Source organism: Lagenorhynchus albirostris, chromosome 16 (genome assembly GCF_949774975.1).
Source record: "Lagenorhynchus albirostris chromosome 16, mLagAlb1.1, whole genome shotgun sequence".
NCBI lineage: Eukaryota > Metazoa > Chordata > Mammalia > Artiodactyla > Delphinidae > Lagenorhynchus > Lagenorhynchus albirostris.
In genome coordinates this window covers 83,524,091-83,548,543 of record NC_083110.1, presented here as the reverse complement: position 1 = coordinate 83,548,543, position 24,453 = coordinate 83,524,091, and the positions used below count along the sequence as shown (strand labels likewise).

The 24,453-nt window shown below is 55.2% G+C and overlaps 1 protein-coding gene across 1 annotated transcript in view; it reads left to right on the top strand.

Moving 5' to 3' along the window:
* The window catches only part of CFAP46 (cilia and flagella associated protein 46), an 89,524-nt gene that overhangs the window by 46,758 nt on the left and 18,313 nt on the right, over positions 1-24,453 (top strand). The window contains exons 28-44 of the mRNA XM_060126142.1: positions 605-794; positions 1,248-1,453; positions 2,325-2,606; positions 3,220-3,369; positions 8,259-8,407; positions 9,430-9,528; positions 10,168-10,300; positions 11,004-11,150; positions 12,787-12,987; positions 13,088-13,194; positions 14,421-14,582; positions 15,452-15,587; positions 19,149-19,337; positions 20,068-20,256; positions 21,925-22,059; positions 22,141-22,320; positions 22,749-22,919. Coding sequence (XP_059982125.1) covers positions 605-794; positions 1,248-1,453; positions 2,325-2,606; positions 3,220-3,369; positions 8,259-8,407; positions 9,430-9,528; positions 10,168-10,300; positions 11,004-11,150; positions 12,787-12,987; positions 13,088-13,194; positions 14,421-14,582; positions 15,452-15,587; positions 19,149-19,337; positions 20,068-20,256; positions 21,925-22,059; positions 22,141-22,320; positions 22,749-22,919 — 2,826 coding nt within the window. The remainder of the gene's footprint in view (positions 1-604; positions 795-1,247; positions 1,454-2,324; positions 2,607-3,219; positions 3,370-8,258; positions 8,408-9,429; positions 9,529-10,167; positions 10,301-11,003; positions 11,151-12,786; positions 12,988-13,087; positions 13,195-14,420; positions 14,583-15,451; positions 15,588-19,148; positions 19,338-20,067; positions 20,257-21,924; positions 22,060-22,140; positions 22,321-22,748; positions 22,920-24,453) is intronic.

Sequence of the window (24,453 nt, the reverse complement as noted above, 5' to 3'; positions counted from 1 at the left end):
AACCGGCCCCTTCCCTCACCTCCGCCCGCGCATCCTCCTGGCATGTGAGGCGTGAGGTGTGGGGTGTGGGGCCTGGGGCCCTGCAAGCGGAAGGCAGGCTGGCTCCGCTCTCGGGGGGGCAGGGAGGGCAGCTTCCTCCCTTCGTGCAGTGATGATTGATGAGCGATACTGGGTCTGACTCGGGCTGCACACTGCATGGTGCAGCATCTTCAGTGCCCTCCGAGCCCTGTGAGCCACAGAACCGTCCATACCTCCAAGTGCCGGAGGAGACCCGGGGCTGGTGGTGGAGCGCCCGCAGAGAGCCCCTCAGGCCGGCGTCGCCCCGGAGGCGGGAGGGACACGCGGGGCCCGCGAGGGGTCCGGCGGGCAGGTGGCGGGGCGTCCGCAGGGAGCAGAGGCCGGGGTCGCTCGCCTGGCTCTGGTCTTGCTGCCCGCTGCACGTGGGAGGTCTTGCCGAGCCTGGTGGTCTCGTGACGGTAGAGACGGGTGAGAAGCAGCCCCTCTGTTTCTAGGAGGTGGGGGAACACAACACCTGCCGTGTGGTCCTCGGGCTGCTGAGCGGCAGGTGTGTGTCTTTACCACCCTTTTCTGTTTAATCCCAAAGAAGCCAGAGAGTGAGTGGCAGAAGGTTGACTACATCATGGAATTCAGCGAGTGGCTGTACCACAACCAGTTTCCTCTTGAAGACGTCGTCTTCCACCTGGAGTGGGCGATCGACATCCTGCTGAGGATGCGGCCCGACAGGGGCTCCCCGGAGCCAGCAGGTGCGGGAGCCGCAGGCGCGGGGGCCACAGGTGAGCGGCGCGGTGGCGGGCGGAGGGGCCGCCCGCCGTGAGGGGCTCCTGGGCTCCGCTATCCCTGCGACGCCCCTGCAGGCCAGCGCCCTGTGGGCTTGGCGAGGTCAGGGCCCTGCCTCCCCGGCTGCTGGTCCCTCCCGCTCCAGCAGAGCTCATCCACCAGGAAGGCCCAGCCCAGGCGTGATAGGGAGGTGGTGGGAGCCAGCCAGATGGACGGAGGGAGGGGCGGCATCCCCTCACTGCCCCGAAGGTGACTGCAGCGTCCCTGCAGATGGGCCTGTTGTCTCCGCTGGGGGAGCCCTGGGAGGCCCGTCCCTGAGGGTGGCCCCTGTGAAGGGGGCACGCCCCTCTGGAAGAGTCTCAACCCCAGGCCGGGTGGCAGGGGCCCCTGGGGACCAGGCGGGCACAGGGGGTGGTCAGGGAGGGCACCCAGCGGCCCCTGTCTTCCAGAAGAGCAGGTGTCCACTCCGGCGGCCCCGGAGGTCCTGGGGGCTGAGGGCTCGGGGCCCCCCTCCCTGGAGAAGCTTCGGAATGTACGGCAGCTTGAGATGCTGGCCCGCGCCTACACGCTGCTGGCCCTGGTGGTGACCCCGAGCGCCGCCAGCCACCAGGACTACTGCCTCATGGCCTACACCTTTCTCCGCCGCATCTGGCAGGTGAGGCCCCGGGAACCTGCACTTGCACAGGTCCTATGTCTCTCCCGGGACAGCGTCCCTCTCCCCTCCTTCCCAGCAGCACCCTCCCTGCTTTGGGGACTCAGGGGAGGAGGGAGGGCCTCGCTGCTCCCTACGAAGTGGCCCCTCCTCCCCAAGACTCACCCCAGCGCCTTTGCCCAACCACCCGCAGAAGCCTGTCTTTCCACCGCGCTGCCACTGGGCTTCCAGAACCTTCTCTATGCCCCCCTGCACGGCCTCCGAGCTGCCCTCCTTCCCACCACCTCTTTACGGGGCCCCCGGGGCAGCTCCTGGTCGACTCTTGTTCTCAAGGACCTCCCGCCGTCGGTGCCCGCCCAGTGGGACAGTGTCGGCAGGACAGGCCTTTCTTCTGGGGGCAGGTTTGCACCCTGCCCTCAGCCATGTGCTGGGGACAACAGGGCCATCGCCCTTTGGCAGCAGGAAGGACTGGGAAGGCCGTCCTGGGTCTTGAAGATGCCCCAGGCCACTACCACCCACCACCCACCACCCACCACCCACCACCCACCACGCAGCGGCTCTGCGATTCTTTGAGAACCGCTAAAAGTCACTTGAGTGTGTTCTTCATTAGAGACGTTAATTCATTTTATGGGGCTGACAAGCTCTTCGTAAGGGTCAGCTGTGCGTCCCCGCAGGCCCAGAGTCCTGGAGGAAGCCCCCGAGGGCAGAGGAGGGCGGCCGCGTGTCCACCCGCCGAGGGGCACTGCCGCCACCTCTGCGCCGGGCGGCTCATGGCCTGGCCACTCCCTCCCAACCTGCCCTCATACCTGAGTGCGTGGGAGGAGGGGGACCCGCTTCTGTTATCAGTGTTGAAATTCGGATTTTCTTTCCCCAGGTTTCTTTATTAACAGCAGGAAAATCAATTTCAGAAAGTAGAATTCCAGCAGCAGCGAGTTCACATTCATTGTTGCTTCAAAAGGAGAAGGAGAAAAGCAAAGACAGAGAAAAAGACAAGGACAGAGACAAGGACAAGGGCAGAGACAAGGACAAGGGCAGAGACAAGGACAAGGACAGAGACAAGGACAAGGGCAGAGACAAGGACAAGGACAGAGACAAGGACAAGGGCAGAGACAAGGACAAGGACAGAGACAAGGACAAGGGCAGGGCCTCGAAGCAGGTGACCGTGCCCTCCCGGTGGCCAGGCTCTGCCCCAGCCGCCCTTGAGGCTCCTCGTCCCAGAGGCTGGGCCGCAGGGGGCAGAGCCGTCCCGGCTGCTCTGTCCGGTTTCTCCCCCTGGGAAGTGGAGCCAGTGGTTCTTGTCCCCCTGCCCCGGGTGTTAGGAGGTGACACGGGGAGGGTCTGGCTTCTCCCCTGTGGTCTGTCGTCTGCGTTCCCAGAGCGGGTCCCTCCCTCTGCCCAGGTGCATCTGGGCCCTGGCCATGTGGGGTGGGACAGCACCTTCTCTCCATCCACTGGGGGCCCGTGCTGCACGTCACCTTGTCACCGGAGGAATTGCCTGTCTCTGGGGCTGTGCTCACGGCAGCACCCCTCCCGGCTGTCCCGCCTCACTGTCCCCACTGGGGACGCCCCCGCCTCCCTCCCCCATCACTGCTCTCCAGGAAGTGGAGACACGTGTGGGTCCGGCGTGGCTTGCCGTCGGGCTGGCAGCCCAGGGAGGGCGCCACGCACGTCCCCAGAGGCGCTGCCGACCCGTCCTTTCCCGTGGGGCCACCTGGGTGTCTGCTGTGAGCTCCACCTCCTAAAGCAGAGCCTGGCTTCCTGCTTTGCAGTTTCAAAGCCCCACTCCTGGCAAACGCCTTGAAGACGTACCCGCAAGCATAGAAGAGTGGGCTTCCTACGCTTGCCCCGAAGAAGCTATATCAGTATTTAAACAGGATCAGAGCAACTTTGCCGTCAACCGGTCAACTCTCCAGAAGCCGGTGAGTGGACCTGAAGATGCCGTCCCAGGCCTGTGTCCGTGTCCTGCCTCCTGGCTTGTCGTCACAGCTGACGCTTTCTGGTGTGAAGTGGGACCAGAGAGGGATGCGCAGAAACAGGGCTCTGCTCAGGGAATTGTGAAGCAGGGCCTCCCGGGCATGAGCCCCCAGACCCTCCCACAGGCCCGTCCCCGGCCCCCTCCCCCTCCCCGAGCACCCGGAGACTTTTCCTCACGCATTCCCCGCACAGGTCACACTCCTGCACGTGAAATTCAGCCATGCCTGGGAGTGCCCCACGGCTGCTGTGACCGGCCACCGCAAACCAGGTGCTTAAAGCAGCACAAAGGGTTTCCTCACAGTTCTGGAGGCCACAGGTTCAAAGTCAGCATCACCGGGCCGAAGTCAAGATGTCGGCGGGGCCACAGTCCCTCTGGAGGCCCCAGGGGAGGGTCCTTCCTGCCTCTTCCAGCTCCTGGGGGCTCCTGGGCTTGTGGCCGCGTCACCTCCCCCACCCCCCGCCTCCGTCGTCACGTGGCTTCTCCGCTGTGTCTGTGTCTCATCTCCCACGTACAGGGGCCCATACGATGACACGTGGGGCCCGCCTGTATCATCCAGGGCAACCTCCCCAGCTCGGCATCCTTACTTCGATCACACCTGTGCGCAGGTTCCAGGGGTAGCGCCGGGCTACTTCGGGGGCTGTTTTTCAGCCCCGCACCTGCCTGGTTTCTGTGCTTGTGGAAATAGAGACTCTCGGCCTCTAACCGCCCATGGCTGGCTTCTCTCTGGAGCGCGGTGTCCGCGGGAATCCTCCGCGCTGCTTCGTGTGTCTGGTTGTGTTCACATCGTCGGTGACGAGTATTCCGTCTGGTGACTCGACCACGGCCTGTCTGTCCTTCAGCCACGGAAGGCACGGGGCTGTCTCCAGCGTGCCTGTTACAGATGTCTCAGGGCCCACGTGCCCACGTGCCTGGAGGGCACACCCGGCAGCGGCGTTTCTGGGTCACGGAGCACGTGTATCTCCAACTACAGCATGTTGACAAACTGCCTTTGGCAGTGGTCGTGCCGTGAGGCCCGCCTTCTCACCTGGCCGTCTGGGGGGTGTGGGCCTCTCACTGGGCTCAGCCGGACACTTCCTGACTACGGTGAGGCCGGACGCCTCTCAGCGCCTTTTGGCCACTTGAATGTCCTCTTTCATGGCCTGCGTGTGCAATCGGTCGCCCATATTTTATTAAGCCTCTGTCTTTACCTTGTTGAATTGAAGGAGTTCCTTATCTGTCTTGGAAAAAACACTCTGACAGTTTAGGACAGCAGGTCACCCTCCACTCTGGGCCTTGACTGTCTTGAGGTCTTCTTGTGAATACGGATTCCAAGTTTTAGTGTACGAAAAAGTAGTAATCTTTCCCTTTATGACTAGTGCCTTGTTGTGTCCTGTTTAAAAAAATGTTTTCCTTCCCAAAGGTCATGAAAATGTCCTCTTATGGTATTTTCCCAAAAGCTTTATACTTGTACATGTCAGATTTAGATCCACTTGAAGTTGGTTCATGTGTGTGCTGTGAGGTGAAGGATCCGGTTCTGAGCTCTCCGATCTGGATAATCTGAATGTTCTAACACCACTCATTGAAAAATCGCTTGCCGGGCTTCTTTGCCACGCTTGTCACGAATCAGGCGTCCACACCTGCACCAACACCTCACTGTCTGAGCTCCTGAGGTTCGTCACCTTGACTGCTTGGGAGAGAACATTGCCTGACCTTGTTATTCAGGAAGGTCTTGGATGTCCTTTCCATTGTCCATGTGTTTCCATGTGTCTTTTAGAGTCAGCTTGTTGGCTTCCATTGGAAACCCTGGTGGAGTTTTGGCTGTGATTGCACTGAATCTCGAGATCAGTTTTTGGTTTGGGGGAGAACTGGCATCTTTGCCACATTGAATATTCCAGTCAATGAGCATGTTCTAGTTCTCTATTGACGTAGGTCTTCTGTAACTTCTCTTGATAATGGATTTGAGTTTTATGCATGGAGGTTACACACATTAGATTTATTTCTACGTATTTGATGTTTGTGCTGCTGTTATAAATATACCTCTTTTGTTTCATTTTTTTAAACTCCAGACGAAATCTAGAAATATAATTGTTTTCATCTTGACCTTGCAGCCATCAGTTTAGTTAACTTCTAGATAAGTTTGGTAATCGATCTGTAGATTCTTTGGATCTTATGTGTATACACAGAGTCTGCATTTCGTCCGCAAATGTTTTTCCTCATTTCCGATCATTACACTTTTTATCTCCTTATTCCACTGGCTGCCACCAGCACAGCGCTGAACAGAGATGGTGACACCTCCTTATCCTGCCCCCTGGCTTCGCAAGGGGGCTTCAGCATTTCACTCAGTGTCATCGATGTTTGCTGTAGGTGCTTATAGGTATTCTTTATTGATTAAGGAAGTTCCTTTGTTTCTATTTGCTAAGAGTTTTAATCACAAATGGCTACAGATGTTTATCAAGTATTTTTCTCCATCTATCACATAATGGCTTTTTTCTCTTTCCTTACTTTATTCCCTAATGCTTATCAGAATAATGTCAACTTGGTTGAGACATATTATTCGTTTCACTTATCATCAGATTCAACTGGCTAGTATTTTGTTCGGGGTGTTTGCCTCTGCGTTCATGAGGAAATTGGTGTTTAATTTTCCTTTCATACTACACGCTTGTCAGGAAGTGGTAAGAGGCTGCACTGACTCTGAACTGTTTTCTGCTCCCAGCGCTTCTGACCGCAGGTGTGCGGGTTTCCGCACAACAGCCAGTTCTCCGCTCCCCGTGGACACCAGCTGGGTGACCCCCATTTAACTCAGTTCTGGCACTATGTGCCATGGTCAGTGCAGGCCCCACAGGGTCAGGGCTCCGTCCCTCGAGGCGGCCCCCGCCAGGCGCCGGTCACAAGTGTCGGGTCCCCAGGCCACCGCACTCCATGCAGTGTGGCCATGAATCGGGTTCCCACCACCCCCTCCTCAGGTTCGATGTTTGCCATGACAGCTCCCAGACTCAGGAAAACGCTTGACTTAACTAGATCGCTGGTCTGTTACAGAGGATGTTGTAAAGGATGCAGATGAGCAGCCCGATGAGGGGGTCCATGGGGCAGGTGTGGAAGGGTCCCGAGCACGGGAGAGTCTGTCCCCGTGGAGCTGGGGTGTGCCGGGCACCACCCTCCTGGCAGGTGGACACGTTCACCAGCCCAGAAGCTCTCCAAACCCCTTCCCGCAGGGTTTCCCTGCAGGTTCCGGGACAGGGCACGGCTGATCGGCTCGCGGGCTGTTGGGAATTAACTCAGCCTCCAGCCCCTCCCCCCGCCCCAGATGTCGGGACGGGGCTGAGGGTTTCACTCTCCCATCATGTGGTTGGTTCCTCCGACCGCCAGCCCCCATCCTGAAGCTCTGTAGGGATGGCCAGGAGTCACCTTGCGAGTGTAAACTCAGGTGTGGGTGAAAGGGACTTGTGAACCACAAAATCCCAAGGGTTGTAGGAGCTCAGTGCCAGGAACCAAGAACAAAGACCAGAGGTATGTGTCTTATTATATCACAATATCACACTGACCTTTTAGTCAATTAGAGAGTGTTCCCTTTTTGAACTCTTCTTGGGAAGAATTTGTATAAGATTAGCTGTTATTTCTTCCTTAAACGTTTGGAAGAATTCCCTGGTGAAGACTTCTGGGCCTGGATCTATTTGAGAAGATTTTCAAATGTGGATCCAATTTACTTAATAGTTACAGAACGCTTCAGATGTTATAATTTTTTTGTAATGTTGGTGGGTTGTGTTTTTCTAGGATGTTTCCAGTTAATATAAAATTTTTAATTTATTGGCATAATGTGGTTCTTACTATCCTTTTTTTTTTTTTTTTTTTTTTTTGCGGTACGCGGGCCTCTCACTGCTGTGGCCTCTCCCGCCGTGGAGCACAGGCTCCGGACGCACAGGCTCAGCGGCCATGGCTCACGGGCGCAGCCGCTCCGCGGCATGTGGGATCCCCCCGGACTGGGGCACGAACCCGCGTCCCCTGCATCGGCAGGCGGACTCTCAACCACTGCGCCACCAGGGGAGCCCCTTAATACCCTATTATCATCTTGTAGTGTCGGCCTCACCAGGGATGATCAATTATTAGTCTCTCAAAAAACACACGCTTTCCAGGCCACCCAAATGCCACTGGGCTGGGACGTAACCCCTGACAGGGCTGTTTTATTTCGTTGCCCTTGAGCCTCAGGTGCGGGCTTTGGGGACCCAGTCGGGGCACTAGCCTTCAGTGGGCCCTCAACTCCACCTGCAAAGGAAGAGTCACAGGTGCTGTTCAGGCTCTCAGCTGCCTCTTCTGTCATTAGACATCCCAGGACACGTGTATCCCAAGGTGCCAGGTTCACATCTCTCGATTCACATCTTCTTCCATGTCTCGGCCCAGTCATTTTTGCCTGCATTGTTCACTCTTCAGTGCTTTTAAGCAGATTTTTAAAATAGCTCATCCAACTTCTCTAATTTTCTACTGAGAATATCAAACCTAGTGTGACATTATAAGAAGTATTAGTTCGTCTCTGTCTATATTGAATTTGAAAGCAATTGTATGTGTATATAAAGAAATGAAACAAAGACATTAATTTGAATGAAAGCAGGTGGATTTTTCTTGTGAGCGTCTTTATACTTGGGTGCTGAAGATTCCAGGAGATTGCACACGACAAGCTGAAAGCCATTAACTGAAGGACAGGAGGCAGAGAGCACATCACTCCTTCCCTCAACAGACACTAGTTCAGCCCCTGTGCACGTGGCACTGTGTGGACAGAGTTTCTGGAGGGAAGACCCTGTGAGCTGGGGGCCCACCCTTCCCCCGTCTTTGACCTTACATGTTTGCTGTGTATTGATGTAGACGTACAGTTTATATTATCTGGACCACTTGGTCGAGGCCCTGCAGAAGGTGTTCCTTCATGAGCTCACCATCCCGGTCCTGCAGTTGGAGGTACTCATTGCAGCCTCCGTGGTCGACAGCAAGAGCCTCAAGGACCTCTACCACCTCCGGTTGGTACCACCTGCTTTATTTTGGGGGGAACTGGGAGACATTTAAGTGGCTAAAGTGAATATTTCCCAAAGCAATATAAAACCAAACAAGATTTTAAAATATTAATTCTGTAGTTGACGATTTATATAAATAATAAAGTCCCTACGATTTGTAAAGCCAAATAAATCAGAATACTTAAACATAAAAATAGTATTTTTAGTTTTAAAATTTCTGCCTGGTTCTTAAGAGAATATGATTATTCCAAGGAAATACACACTGAAGTAGAATAAGTAGAAAAAAGGAGCATTTTTGTGTCTCCAACTTACTCTCAGATAGTTCAGGAAAACATTTGATATATATAAATTTTATATAAAATTTATGTGTAAATAAGTTTTGATTATTTCCTGAACTATATATGAAAGTTTATATATAGTTCAGGAAATAATTTTTATATATACAATTTTTATATTTTTATAAAGTTTTATATAAAATTTTAATAGATCTTTACATATATAAAATTGAGAGAGAGAGAGAGAGAACCTGGGTGGTGAAGGATGTAGTAATTCTTTGTAGTGTTTGTGTAACTTTTCTGGAAACTTGAAATCATTTCACAATACAACTGTTTTACACAAGAATCAAAGCAGAGCTTGTTTGCTTAAAGTTGTAACGGGTCAGAGCCCCACCCACTGCACCTTGTCTTGACCTCGAAAGATGACCCTGAGGCTATAAATGCGTGTGGAGTAAAGTTCATGAATGAATGGAGTAAAATTCATGAATGTGTGTGGAGTAAAGTTCATGAATGTGTGTGGAGTAAAGTTCATGAATGCGTGTGGAGTAAAGTTCATGAATGAGTGTAGAAACGTGCTCCAGCTGGAACTTGATGGAGCTGTCTGTTGTTTTTCCCTAGTAATCTGGCTTAGCTTTACAAGTTACAGAAAATAGCCTCAGATTATCCATTCCTTTTCCCGTTTACCAACTTGTATCAAGTTGGCTGAGCCCAGGGCAGCCCGACTCAGGGCTGACGCTCCTCTCGCCCCCCCAGACTTGCCCTAGTTTGTTCTGACTTGAAGTTGAGGGAAGCAGCCACTTTCCACGAGGAGGTGGTCGGGCACGCCTACATCTGCGACGTGGAGCAGGTGAGGTAAGTCAGCCGAGCCGCGGAGCTCCGCCTGCTGCCGTGCCGCTCAGGCACCGGCCCTGCTCTCGGCCACGTCTCCTCGAGCCCCAGGCCCCGTCTCCCACCACGGCTGGGCAGCAGGGGCAGTTCATTCCTCACTTGCCCTCCCGTGTGTGGGCGTCTCCCGGGCTGGGGCCGCGTGGCGGAGGGACACAGCACACCAGGCGTGTGCAGGGGGCCAGGGGGAGCGGGACGGGTGAAGGAGGCGGCGTCCTGAGGGCACACGGGGAAGGAGGGTCCCACAAGAAGCAGGGGCTGGGCAGGGGCCTCTGCGGGCTGCCTTTCCAGATGGGGTGGAGTTCTGGCCTGGATGTAAGTTTGAGATGCATGTTAAACATCCAGGTCGGGATGTCAGACGAGTAGCTGGATGCATGAGCCTGGAGTCTGGAAGAGAGAATGGGCTAGGAGTGCAGATTTGGGAGTCATATATGCTGCTAAACCATGGGAATTAAAAAAAAATCTTTGTAAACACGTGAGTGGATAGCGGCTTCTTGTAGCTATTTTCATTTGTATTTCTTTGATTCCTACTGAAACTGAACATTTTCAGGTGTCTCTGGCCATGGTATTTCTTCCTTGGCATAATGCCTGTTTTACTTATATTAGCTGCAGAAAAGAAATTGCCTTGAAAAAGGAGAAAAATAAGGAACCTCTATTAGAAGAAAGTCTGCCAACACTGAGGGAGCCCCCCACTCCAGCCCAGCAAGCAGAGATGAAGCCCCTCGTAGCAAAGGATAAGGTAGCCTCTCTCTGCAGAAGCACCTCGGTTCCTAGCCCAGCGGGGGCAGTGACAGGTCCCGCTCCAGCCAGTAAGCTCGGACTTGTCTTAACTGCCTGCTGCCTGCAAATCCTGGTGCGGGGTTTCCTGGGAAATCCAGGGACTGATGGGATGTGTCCCCTCCCTGCGGGCCCTGGAAGTCCCCAGGGAAGACGGGACTGCAGGGCCTGAGCTGCAGTTCAGAGAGGCCGGGCTGGGAGTAGCGGGTGCCCCCCCGGGAGAGCTACCACGCCAACCAGAAGGGGGAAAGGCCGAGGCCCTCGCAGGCCTGAGCGCCCACCGGCCTGCCCCCGACCCCGTCCGGTGCTGGGCTCGCCTCATATGGGCTCGCCCGTAAAGGAAATAACCATCCCCACCCCATGCTCCGAGGTCATGAGCACCTGTTACCATGGGAGTGCCACACCTGGGACTCCCTTCGTGGTGGGGGATGGCTGGGACCCGGAGTGCACAGAGCCCTCCTGCAGGACAGGCCAGGCGAGCCACCTGCACCCGGGACTGCTTGGTGGGCCTGGTGGGTGAGGAGAGACAGACTTCCCGGGGGACAGCCCGGCCACGGGCACTGGAGTGGGGGCTGGGCTTGGCGGGTGTGGGGCCAGTGGGGAACCTCGCTCGACAGCATGGGCCCTGCACCCACGCAGCACCGGCGGGCCTGCATGTCTTACAGACTTTGAAGATAGACGGAGAGACCGGCAGGGGCCTGGATGGAATGTCCTTCCCGCAGCTGTGGACCCTCAAGGCTGAAGTCCTGCTGGAGATGGACCTGTGCCGGCCTGCCCGGCTGCTCCTGTCAGAGGCGCACCTGGCCTTCCAGGTGAGGCCACACCTGCCCGGCCCACTGCACCTGTGGGGCCTCTTCCCCCGAGTGGCAGCCCCCCAGCTCCGTGCCCCCGCTGAGACCCTTCTCTCTGGGAGGCAGGGACCTGTCTCTGCTGAAGCCTCTTCTAGAGCACCCGTCCCACTCCCATGTGCAGATCCAGCTCTGCCGGAGGTCTGTCCTTCACGTCCTTTGTCTGTCGGCTCCTCTGGTTTCTCGAGCTCCTTCATCAGAGTGTGTTAGAGCCTCTTTCTCCTCCTGTGCTGGGGGGCCCCTTCTGTTTGTGAGCCGGCCTCCCGATGTGCGTGTGGATGGGCGCCCCTGGCGAGGCCGAGGGCTTCGGTTTTGTTCCAAGAGGCAGATAGATAGATGGGGCCCCGGGGCCCCGACCCGCTTGGTTGTTTTGTTGCCGCTCCTCGGTGTGGGCCCTGCAGGTGTCTGTGGCACCTCCGGGGTCTCACTGGAAGCCTGGGGTTCACCCGGCCTCCTCAGAAAGGCTTGACTCCAGCCTGGACGCTCAGATCTCAGCTCAGCCCCTCAGGCCCCCACTACTGTCTGCTGGGTTTCTTGAGCCTGCTCTGCCCCTGAGAACAGGTCTTTGGACCCTCCCCCGGCCCCGCCCCCTCCAGTGCCAACTTCTGGAAGCCCCAGGCTCCTGCCTCCTCCCCCAGCTCAGATGTGGCTTTCTTCCTGGGCTCTGTCCCCCGTGAGGACAGACGCCCTCGGGAAAAACCCAGGACAGAGCGGAACCACCCGTGTGTGCGTCTCTCCCTCCCCAGAGGTGGTAGCTCAGCTGCAGTGTCAGCGGCTCCCAGGGCCTCAGACGGATGCTTCTGTCTCCGGGCGGTTCAGAATTGTTCCCTGGGAGGGTGGGGCAAAGCTACAGAGCCACACAGGCTGACACTTTCTTTGTAGAGGAACTCCAGAGAGAGAAGCATCCCTAATAAAGGTACAAAAAATTCACAGCCTTGGGAGGTTCAGCTCTCTGTCTTAGGCAGGGGGACAGGTGTGTGCAGACCAGACTCAAGAGGGAGCGTGGCCTGGGAAGGGACCGAGAAGGCCGTGCGGCTGCTGAAGGGAAGCGGCCAGGGTGGGCCCTGGGGGGGTGCAGAGGAGCACAGGCACGGAGGGGCTCCCGGGGGCCAGGAGTGGGGACCAGAGGGCGGACAGGTGGCCTAAGGAGGTGGGGGGCTGTGAGCCGACACCCACATGCCACAGGCGCCGCAGTCCCGTCTCCTGGCCTGTGGCCGTGCATCCGTGACCCTCCCTGTCAGCCTCCCCCAGACTCACGAAAGAGTCATCCACGCGCTGCCCTCACCTCCACCTGGCCGCCACCCGACCCTCCTGCTGCCAGGAGCGGGCTTTCCAGGGCTGTCAGTGCTTTCCAGAGTCAGGGGAGTAGGTTTTAACACACACACAGGCATCAAGCCCAGGCCCTGCGCCCTCACACTGCAGGCATGTCTCCAGACAAGAGCTCAGACAGTGTGTGCAGAGGCCTGGTGCCACGGCTGCCGTCTCTCTCTCTCTCTCTGTCTCAGTTTCTCTGTCTCTCTATCTCTTTGTCTCTGTCTCTCTCTCGCTCACTCTCCCCCCGCCACTCCCCGTCCTGTCTCAACACGCACCTCTTTTTTAGGAGCTCGACGATCCTTGTGCAGAATCGAAATGCCTGCACCTGTTGGCACGGTTGGCAAACAAGGAAAAGAAGTACGGCCAAGCTAGGAAGATGGCCGAGAGGGCCCAGCACCTGGGGGGCAGTGAGCAGTTCTGGTACGAGTCCACCCTGACCCTGGCGGACACACTCCTGTCCACCGAGAACGAGAGGAGAGAGGCAGTGGTGAGGGGCCGGCCACGTGCCCGCCCGGCGGTGCAGCCTGCGGCGGGGGGGAGGGGGTGGAACAGCGGGGGCCGCCGTGACCCTGCTGGGCCTGCCTCAGGTCTGCCAGCTGTTCCAGAAGCTCATAGATACCTTCAACGTTCTTAAGAAGGAGAGACCGAACCGAATGCCCATATTGGAATTCATGACCACAGACCTAGAAGCCAGGTAATTTTTTGTAAGAAAAAATGTTAATCGGGCTTCCCTGGTGGCGCAGTGGTTGAGAGTCCGCCTGCTGATGCAGGGGACACGGGTTCGTGCCCCGGTCCGGGAAGATCCCACGTGCCACAGAGCGGCTGGGCCCGTGAGCCATGGCCGCTGAGCCTGCGCGTCCAGAGCCTGTGCTCCGCAACGGGAGAGGCCACAGCAGTGAGAGGCCCGCGTACTGCAAAAAAAAAAAAAAAAAAAAAAATGTTAATCAACATGAAAATAGTGGTTTACTTTTTTCCATCTATTAATTTTTAAGCCAAATTTCAAGCCTACGAAGTTCAGAGGCTCCCAGGACAGGGCCCTGTGCCCACAGCGTCGTCCGCATCCCTTCCTGGCAGCAGGCATTTCTCTCGGGATGGGGCGGGTGGCCTTGTTTGTCCCGTGGATCCTCAGCTCCCCCGGAAGTGGCTCCGTCTCCGGGAAGCCTCTAAGGCTGGGGCAGGCCCGGCCTCTCCTCTCCCCACGTTGCCAGGCGGTCAGACGTCCTCCTGGGGTCTGTTGGTCTGTCTGCTCCTCTGCTCATCAGCTTTCAGATCAGCAGCTTATCTTCGAGCCATCCTCCTGGTCGTTTATCTTCTCCCAGAGAGTGGTTTCCTCGCGGTTTCAGCACGGACGTTCGTGGGTGCCTTTCTCGTAGCTGCGCGAAGCCGCGAGGTCTGTCTCCTGAGTTGGGTTTGCAGGTTCCAGCTGGATCCGCCTTCTCAGAGCAGCTTCTGCTTCACTGACCAGAGAACTGTGGATTTCGCCCGATTTTGGTTTTCTGTATTCTCTCTTGGTCTTTGCTGAGTTCTTCCTGTGCTGGGAGAGGGCTTGTTCTGTCGTGGCTGTTCTGTCTCTCCCTCTGGGATGGGTTCCGTGGCCCCTGTGCTCTGTCTCTGCCCCTAGCAGAGGCACCTCTGACGCCTCCTGCAGCAGCCTGCAGGTGTGACCTGTGAACGGATTCCATTTCCAGTGGGTTTTCTTTTCTGCCCCTGAGTGTTTTAAGAGAGGGGTGGGGTGGGGAGTTGTTACTTTCTAATTTTATGGCATTGTGACCAAAGAACGTGCGTGTCTTGTAGGATTTCTGGTGTCAAGAAACGCTGGGGAAAGTGTTTCTCCCTGCGCCCAGAGGGAAGCTAGAGGTGGGTGGTGGCCTTGACCACGAGTCTCAGGGAAGCGCCTCCCCGCCCCGCCCCCCCCCTCAGGTGTGTGAGCCTCCAGCTCCAAGCCGCCCAGGAGCCGGGGGACTCTGAGCCTCTGCTGATGGAAATGGAAAATCGCTTGCTGGAAATGGAGGAGAAGTTTACCAGCATTGGCCACAAGGAGAAGTGTGTGGACATCAAGCTGGAGCGCGCCAAGATGAAGAGGTGGGTGGGCCCACGCCCCCTCCCGGCCCTCCGCAGCGCTTCCCTGCTTCCCCCACGCGCCCAGCTTTCCTCCCGGGCCACCCCCGCCGGCCGCCAGCAGGGCCTCCCTACGGCTTGGCTTGGCCGCGGGGTTCCGCGACCCTCCCCCAGAGACACGTACTGGGGTCCGCAGCCTCTGGGGGGCGTCCGCCCACATCGTCCCGGCCCAGCCCTGGCCCCAGGCGCGCGCGTCTTCCCACGACCATACGGGCGCGGACACGAGTGTGCACACGCGGCCACACGCACGTCACCTCGGGAGGCCCGGGCGCTGCCCCCGCTCCAGCGGGCCGACAACCCTCCCACGTGACGCTCCCCTGTCCCCGCACCCCGCCCAGGGCCCCCCCGCGGTCGGGGCCACGCAAGCGTCCAAGACACAACAAGCAAACCAAGGGCAGGGTATTACAAACAGCCTTTATGCGGGAAAAGCAACCTGACGCCTGTGAAACCCAACCTAACACAATATTATCATAGAAGCAGTATATGTAGAACTTTAAAAAATGCAAAAAAACCCAGACAGGAAAATTAGGGGTTTAAACCAGCACAGCTAATGTTGTGGCATTGCTTCACCTGATGTATCAGCACCAGTTTAGTTATGAGCATAGTGTCATGCTGTGCTTACTGCATTCCTCCAGATCGCTCCTGTTTTTTTATTTTTTTCTGAGATATATTGAGAATATATTTCCAGGTAAAACATCTAATTATAAAATTTAAAGTACTAATAAAATATACATCATAATTACAAGAAAATTACATGCTACACATTTTGTTAGTACTGACGACGTAATGCTTTGACATTTTTGTTCTAAGTTCCACTCTTCCGTCCAATAAAGGTTATCTGCCCAAAATGAGAAAGATGCAGAACAGAAGACTGCGTGTTACTTGGAGGCATACGACCTGGTCCAGAGAGCTGCTGCCGAAGAGGAAGAGCTATTTCACCGTATTCAGGGCTTACTGTCCCTTCAGGGTGTAAGTGTGTTATGTGATTTTTACCTCAATTTTAAAAAACCTAGAAAGCTATGGAGGAAATGCCCAAATGTTTGGAAAGTAAGTAGCGTACATCAAAATAACTATGGGCCAGAGAAGAAATCAAAAGGGAAATTATTTTGAACTGCAGTGCTGCAGGGGGCGCATATCCAAATGTTTAAGATATCTCTAATGCAATACTTAGGGGAAACTTTGTGGCACTAAACACCTGTATGAGAAGAGAAAAAGATCCCAAATCAATGATCTCACCACCCTCTGCAATGTGAAAGGAGAAAAAGCAAATCAAACTCAAAATAAGTAGAAGAAAGGAAATTGAAGATCACAGTACAAATCAATGAAATAGAAAACACAAAAATTAAAAAGAAAATCAATAAAGCCAAAAGCTGTCTCTTTAAGAAGATCTGTAAAGTGATAAACTTGTAGCCAGACTGATCAAAAAAAAAAAAAAGAGAGAGAGAGGACATAAATAAGCAATATCAGAAATAAGAGCTGTGACATCACCACAGACTCTACACACATTAAAAAGATAATAAGGGAGTATCATGAGCAACTCTATGCCAAAATATATTTGACAATTAGATGAAATGGATGGAAAATGGCTTGGAAGACACAAACTACCAAAGCTCACTCAAAAAGAAACAGAAACTGAATAGCCCTCTGTCTACTAAATAAATCGAATTTGTAGTTCAAAGATTTTCCACAAAGAAAATGTCAGACTCATATGGCTTTACTGGTGAATCCCACCAAACATTTAAGGAAAATTAATACCAGTTCCGCACAAACTCTTTGAGAAAATTGAAAAGGAGGGAATACATCCCAACTCTTCTATGAGGCTGACACCAAAACAAGGTAAAGATATTAAAAAAAAAAAAAAAAAAAAACTACAGGCCATTATTCTTCATGAATATAGATGGAAAAATTTTAAACAGAATTTAGAAAATTAAGTCCAACAATGTATAAAAAGGATTATATACCAAGTTGAGGTTATCCCAGGACTTGTTTAACATTCAAAAATCAATCAATTTTGTTCACCGTATATTTTTTTAGAATTTTCTTTTTTTAAAAAATTTATTTATTTATTTTTGCTGTGTTGGGTCTTTGTTTCTGTGCGAGGGCTTTCTCTAGTTGCGGCGAGTGGGGGCCACTCTGCATCACGGTGCGCGGGCCTCTCACCGTCGCGGCCTCTCTTGTTGCAGAGCACAAGCTCCAGACGTGCAAGCTCAGTAGTTGTGGCTCACGGGCTCAGTAGTTGTGGTGCACGGGCCTAGTTGCTCTGCGGCATGTGGGATCTTCCCAGACCAGGGCCCGAACCCATGTCCCCTGCATTGGCAGGCAGACTGTCAACCACTGCGCCACCAGGGAAGCCCTCACCATATATTTTTAAAAATTAAAAATAAATGATCATCTTAATAGATGCAGGAAAAGCATTTGGCAAGATCCAACATCCATTTCTGATTAAAAAAAAAAACTCTTAGTAAACTATTAATAGAAGTGATCTTCCTCAATCTGATAAAGGGCATCTATGAAAAGAACTAGAGCTCACATGTTGAAAGATTGAATGCTTTCCCCTTAGGTGAGGAAAAAGACAGCAATGCGTCCTGCACCACTTTGATGCAGAATTTTATTAGAGTTCTAGCCAATTCAACAAAGCAAGAAAAAGAAATTAAAGGCATCCAGACTGGAAAGGAAGAAGTAAAACTGTCTTTGTTCACAGCTAACATGGCCATCTGTATAGAGAATCCTCTGTAATCTACAAAATAATAAAGCTGTTAGTACTAAGGAATGAGCTTAGTAAGGTTGCAGGATACAAGAACAATATACAAATATTATTGTGTATTTCCATATACTAGGAATGATCAATTGGATATTAAAAATTTTAAAACAACACCATTTATGACAGCATAAATATGAAATTTGACAAAAAAGTGAAAACTCGTACCCCGAGAACTACAAAACATTGCTGAGAAAAATTAAACAATACCTAGATAAATGGAAAGATATATCAAGTGCATGGCTCAGAAAACTTGACGTTATTAAGATGTCAGTTCCCCCCTAAATTATCTGCAATCCTGATCAAGATACTGCAGGGTTTGTTTGTTTTTTAGAAATTGACAAAGTGATTTTTAAATTTATATGGAATTTCAAAAGACCTAACATAGCCAACACAACTTTGAAAAAGAAGAACAAAGTCGGAGGACTGACACCACCTGATTTTGACTCACTATAAAAGCTACAGGAACTGAGACAGTGTGGTTTTAGGGTTAAAAATACACAGACATCAGTGGAACGTAATAGAGAATCCAGAAATAGATACACGCACAGAGACAGAAAACTGACTTTCAGCAAAGGTGCAGAGAGTTCAGTGAACAAAGTCCCATCTTTAGAACAGTGGTGCTGGAGCAACTGGACGTCCGCATCCAAAAAATAAACTTCAATTCTTACCTCACACCATATGTAAAAATTAACTCAAAAATGGATCATAGGCCTAAATGTAAGAGCTAAAACTATCAAACTTCTAGAAGAAAACAGGAAAATACCTTTGTGGCCTTAGGTTTAGCAAAGCTTTCTTACGTGTGACACCAAAAGTGTGATCCATCAAACAATAAATGTATAAATTGGACGCTGCTCTTCAAAAGACACTAGTAAGAGAACAAATAGACACGTCAATGACGGGGAGAAAATGTTTGCAAATCATTTATCTGACAAATGTCTTGTCTCCAGAGTATACAAAGGACTTTCAAAACTTAGTAAGACATAAACAACCCAATAAAAACAGACCAAACATTTGAACAGACATTTCTCCAAAGAAAATATGTGGATGGTAGATAATCAGGTGAAAAGATGGCCAACGTTATTAGTGAGTCAGGGGAATGCCGATTATAACCACAGTGAAAAACCGCCGCACACCTGTTAACATGGTTACAACTTGAAGGACCGACCACACTGAATATTAGAACAACCTGGGGAACTGGGACTCTCCTACGCTGCCGTGGGGACACAACGTGTGCAGCCACCTTGGGAGGTGGTTTGGCAGCTTCCGGAAGAGTTAAGCACAGGCCCGCCGTATGCCCCAGCCGTCCCGCCCCTAGCTGTTTACGCAGGAGACGTGAAAGCACGTGTTCACACACACACGTAGGGGCATTTGTAACAACCCCGGACTGTGAGTGGGTAAGCACACTGGCACGTCGACACGACAGAACGCTGCTCAGCTGTGCGAAGGGATTAACATACAGGCCGCAACGTGGCTGGACCCTAACGTAACCACGCCGAGTGAAGCTCGCCAGGCGGAGTACATGCTATACGATTCCATTCGTGTAAACTCCGAGAAAGTGCAAGCTAACTTGTAGACCCAGAAAGTAGCCACGTGTTTGCCTGAGAAGGAGGAGGTGGAGTCGGAGGGGGCAGGGGGTTTGGGGGCGAGGGTGCAGCCGCCATCTTCGTGCGTATCCGTACGTCGGCACGCGCGCGCCCGTCGGGGCTGACTGGGTGGAGGCGGAGCCTTGGCGGGAGCGCCCGTGCCGTGACTGCCTGCGCGCGTCTCAGTTGCAGCACGTCAGCACCCCTCTGGGGAGGAGGCTGGCGCACCTCAAGCTCAGCCTCGTGGAGGTGTGTCTGGACACTCTCCAGCGCACGTGGGAGGAGACCCTGGAGCGGCAGCTGGAGCAGGGCTCGGTGGACAAGCTGCTGGCCGACTACCTGCAGAGCCCCAGTGACTACACTCCTGTCGGCCTGGTAGCCGTCCGCGGACACTCACCAGTCCCCCGGGGCCCCCACCAACGGGGGCTGCCCTGCTGCGGTGGGGCCTCCGCCTCCGTGTGCCTGAACTGCAGGCCAGCCAGTGGGAGTCCCGGAGGCCGGGTTTCACAGGCCTCCCCCGAGGTCTCTGAACCCTCAGAGTGGGTCCCCTGCCCCCGCAGCTCCCGGCAGCCCCCGGCAGCCCCCGGCAGCTCGGTGGGCCTCAGAAAGGCCCCGTCTAACTGGCTAATGAAAGCGGGGGTCGTACTTAGGGGGAGACCCCCGTGCACAGACGGCTTCCCTTCCCAAGGCGCGAGTTTGCTCTGACGGTCATGTCGTCACAGTAAGGAGTCCATAAAGGTCAGCTGCAGTCTGTTGAGAAAATAAGTTACATTTGCAAAATATTTGTTTTAGGGAAACATGTCCTGGCATTTTAGACGTTGTCTTAGATTTCATGAAGTATGAATCAAATAATTTGATGTAACTCTAAATGGATCAAATTAGTCCTGAAATGGAGCTGCATACAAACTCATGTCCTTGTCAGTCAGCCCCAAATGAAGGTTCCATCAGCAGACTTCAGACCCTCCCAACACCTGACCCTTGGAGACCCTCGCCACAATGCATGGGGTGTTAGAGGGTGGGTCCCACTGGGGAGGGGCAGCAGTGGCGGGCCTATTGCGTTTCTGGGGCGGGGGTGGAGTAACTGAGGCGGTCTGTGTCCCTATAGAAGTGGTTCACCCTGAAGCGGACCCTGGCGCACACCGTGCTGGCCCAGCTGGGGAGCCTGCAGCCACTGTGCACCGGCTGCATGGAGCTCCGTGCCCAGCTCCTGAGCCTGGCCGGGAAGGCCCTGCACCTGTTGGCCGTGCACGCAGACCCCCTGCACCCCGCCTTCTACTGGGAGGAGAGCCTCTTGGTATGTGCTTCTGCTTCTGGCTGGTTCACAAACCTACCACCTGCGCTTAAAAAACAGAAACAAGATATTTAGAGCTCACCTGACCTCAGTAAGAACTGAGGTAGCAAACAGGTCTCTGATCATCCCCGTCAAGAAGGGCGATGTGGGCTATGGAAGGAAGGAAAGGGCGGCAGCAGCCCTGCCCGGGGCCTGCAGGGAAGGACGGAGACAGGGACTTTGGGGACAGGCCCGAGGAGGGGCGGCCGCCCTTTGCAAAGAACGGGTGGGAGAGGAAGGGCAGGCACACGGCTGGTCCTGGTCTGAGGGCAGGACGGACCCATCCTAAGTGGGGCATCCCACCCCACCCCAAATGTGGGTGTCCCTGGTGTCTCCCTCACCCTGGCAGCTCTGCACCTGGGCGTCTGGCCTGCACCTGAGCACTGGACCTGCATCCTATAGCACAGTGGGGGGCCCCGCCCACCTCGCTCCCTCCCCCGCCCCCTCACTCCCCTGCCCCGCCCCCTCACTCTCCTGCCCCCTCACTCCCCTCCCCCCACTCCCCTCCCCCACCCCCTCACTCCCCTGCCCCGCCCCCTCACTCCCCTTCCCCACCCATACGGTCAGGTGAAGCCCTGACCCCAGCAGCTGCATCAGTGCACAGAAGCCCACACCCTTCTCTCCAGCACTCCTCACCCCCCACAAGGCTGCCCAGCAGGCCTGGCGCCCCTCGGAAGGAGCTCTGGTGACAGCCACTGCCACCGCTGGCCGTGGAAGCTCCAGGTCACCGTCCTAACCACCTCTGCAGATGCCACCTCCTCCAACTGGAAGGCACCTGCTTGGCGGTGCAGCCAGGCTTATCCCCGTAGACCCTGCTCTTTCAGGAGACCCCCAGCCCCGAGCAGCCAGGCGCCACACCCCTGTGTGATTTGGGGCTGGTGCCTCCACTTCCCTGACCCAGCTGGGTGTGCAGGCCCCGGGGTCAGCCCGTGACTGTCTGTCCTGGGTCTCCAGGCCGCAGGACGTGACTCACATTTGAGTGAATTGATGGCGTTTGGCCCCTCGTTCAACCTGTATTTACTGAGCACCAGAGCAGGTGGCTCTGAGTCAGGCAGACGTGGACCAGATACACAGCTCCTTTCTGAGCGGGCATCCCATCTATGAAGCGGCCCTCACCACACCCCAACTCGCAGGGGCCGCTGGGGAAACGTGCCCCCCAGGCCTCGCTTCGTGTCATGTCCCCTCAAACCCAGGGCTCCCCTTCAACCCGAGTCCTCCTGGGCCTGCTGCCCCCTAGGGGCAGTTTCCCTTGGCACCCTGAGGACCCCGTCAGGGGGCTTGTCTTGCAGACAGGAGGGCCTTGTTTGTGCCTTCGCCCCCCGGGCCCCTGGGGCAGACTGGCAGCTGGCTCCCCGGGTCCTGGCCGGCCTGATGCCGGGGGAGGTGATTCTGAAGGACTGAAGGGCAGTGAGCACAGAAGGCCCTTGACCTGAGCGCGCCGAGGCCCCACCCTGGCTGTACCTGCCGAACGCCAGGCTCTTGGGCCAGAGTCCTGCCGGTCACCCAAATCAGCGAGATGCCGACCCAGTGCCCACAGCGCCCTCACCCAGGGGTCCTACAGAGATGCCTGGCCACGGCGGGCACTGCCGTCCGTGCTGACGTGCGGGCCAACTGGAGGTGCGTGTTCCGTAGGGGGGCGCTGAGCTGAACAGCCGCGAGTGTCTGGAGGTCATCCAGGAGGACGAGGACCGCAAGGGGCCCTACGGCGGCCTGGTGGCCCTCAGGGCCACCCCCGAGGGGCACAGCAGGAAAGGCTGGGATCTGAAGGTACCCCTGCCCCAGCCCCCAGCCCCGCCCCGGGCGCGCCCTGCCTGCGGAGCCGGCCTGAGCCTGAGCCTCTCCCCGCAGAGGAGGATGGCGCTGGCCCAGCGGTACCTGGCCCAGGCGTCCGAGGTGCTGCTGCAGTGCCTGCAGGTAGCCCTGGGCAGCAACCTCCTGGACATCGCCGCAGCCGCCAGCCTGGAGATGGTGGAGTGTGTCGGCACCCTGGACCCTGCGGCCACCTGCCAGTTCCTGGCGCTGTCTCAGGTGCGCTCTGCTCTGGGCGCCTTCCACGAGGTCCCTCTTAGCCACTGGGGAGGAGGGTCCCCGAGACCCCGGTGCTCCCTCCGTTGGTGGCCCTGCCAGCCAGGCTGCAATTGGGCTCTGCCTCAAGGGTGGCGCTCATTGGAGGAAGCACCGTGGGCACCAGGAGAAGGGGGCCGGCCCCCCGAGGTTGCCCGGAGGCTCACGGGTGCACGAGCAGCAGAAGCCCTCCAAGCTCGTGTTCCTGCGACGTAGGGCAAGAGCGTCGAGCCCTCCTCCCTGCGTCCTGAGCTGCAGGCCTGCGGGCACAGCGGTGAAGATCCGGCCTGGCCTCGCCCCGCAGCTGTGCCGGCTGCCAGGAGGAGCACCTGGGCGCCCACCCGCGCTGGACGGCGCCCGGGCCCCTCTGCAGCCTCCGTGGTCTGTTTCAGAGCTGCTCAGCCTCAGAGGGCATGCGAGACGTCCTGCTCACGGCCACGGCCAACACCAGCAGCTCACAGCTGGCCGCGCTGCTGCAGCTGCAGCACAGGCTGAGGTGCCAGGAGAGGACGTCCACCAACCTGTTTGCCAGCGTGGAGCAGAGACTGGCCGCCATATCCAAGGTGACCAAGCTAGGGACGCCCCTGACCCTGCCCCTGGCCCCGCGGCTCTGCAGACATACTCGGACCGAGTCCAAATCCTGGCTTGCTGTGTGGCTCTGGGAGGGTCACTCAACCTCTCTGAGCTGCAGCTTCCTCATGGGCCCGGTGGGGGGATAGCAGCCCACCTCCTCGGTGACAGCGAGAGTCAGCGAGCTCGCAAGTACAAATGCCCAGGGGCTGCAGCAGGCCGCGAGGGGGACAGTACCCCGGGGCTCTGCTTTCAGCCCTCACTGTGTTTGAAGAAAAGTTTTATACTCAGTCAAGTCTTAGAGTTTAATTTTGAAAGAAATTTGCAGAGCATGGTAGCTAATAGCACCTCTGCTTTTATTTGGACTAGCAAATATGAATTGGAGATTTAAAGAAATTAAACTTGATGCAACTCAACAGAGAAAACAGGCCCGGATGCTCTGGTCAAGCCCACCCTCCTCCTTCATGGGGCTTCCACGGTTACTTGCATGGGCCGACCTCATATCCCTTGACCCGGCTGCTTTCCTCCTTTTGACCTCTGAGGACAGGATGACCCTCTGTGGTGGGGCCATCCTGTGCGCCGTGGGTGTTCAGCGGCAGCCTGGCCTCCAGCACCTCCCCAGGTGTGACAACCAAAAAAGTCACCAGGCCGAGAGCCAGTGCCGTGACCCAGGGATGGGAATCCTCCCTCCTATGGGGCGGAGGCAAGACGGGGTGCAGGCTGCTCTGGGCCAGGCCAGCCTGCAGGAGGTGAGAAGCAGTACATGAACCGTGAAAACACTACCAGGTGAGAAGCAGTGAGCGTTCTGCTAAGATGCCTTACTGGAGGGAAACGGCCCAGGAGCCGGGCAGCGCGGACCACCGTCCTGAATCCATGAGCACCGGTGATGCAGCTTCAAAGGCGCAGAAGAGAACCGCCAGAGACGGAGCAGCTGCAGACGGACCCCCGGCTCTGCGGGGGGGCTGCAGCCGCCCTCCTGGCTGCTGGCACGATGCGCAGACGAAGGGCAGTGGCCGCAGGGCGCGTGGGGCATCTGTGCGTGCAGGCGGCCTGGACAGACCCGGCCTGGAATGTGACCAGCCCTGGGCCACGGGAGCCTCAACAAGTTCCAAAGCACTGAAGTCATTCACTTTGTTTTCTAACCACAAGGAAATTAAAACAGAAATCAGTAACTAAGAGATACCTGTAAAACACACAACTGCCTTGAAATTAACCAGCATGTCTATCATCATCAGTTTGTCAAAGAGGAAATCACGATGGAATTTATAAAATATTTTAAATTGACTTGGAGAATAAAAATACTGTATATCAAAACCTAGGAGACTTGTCCAGAACAGGGCGTGGAGGAAAAATACAGCCTTGAATACAAAAGAGAGTCTTACAGTGATTTAAGCTGTGATTTCAAGAAGCTAGAGTAAAAACACCTAAGAAAAATAGAAAACAAATAAGAACGAGAGCAGCAGAAGCCATGAAATTAAAACACACTTACGGCAGAGGAAATCATCATGACAAGTGTTGGTTCCAAAG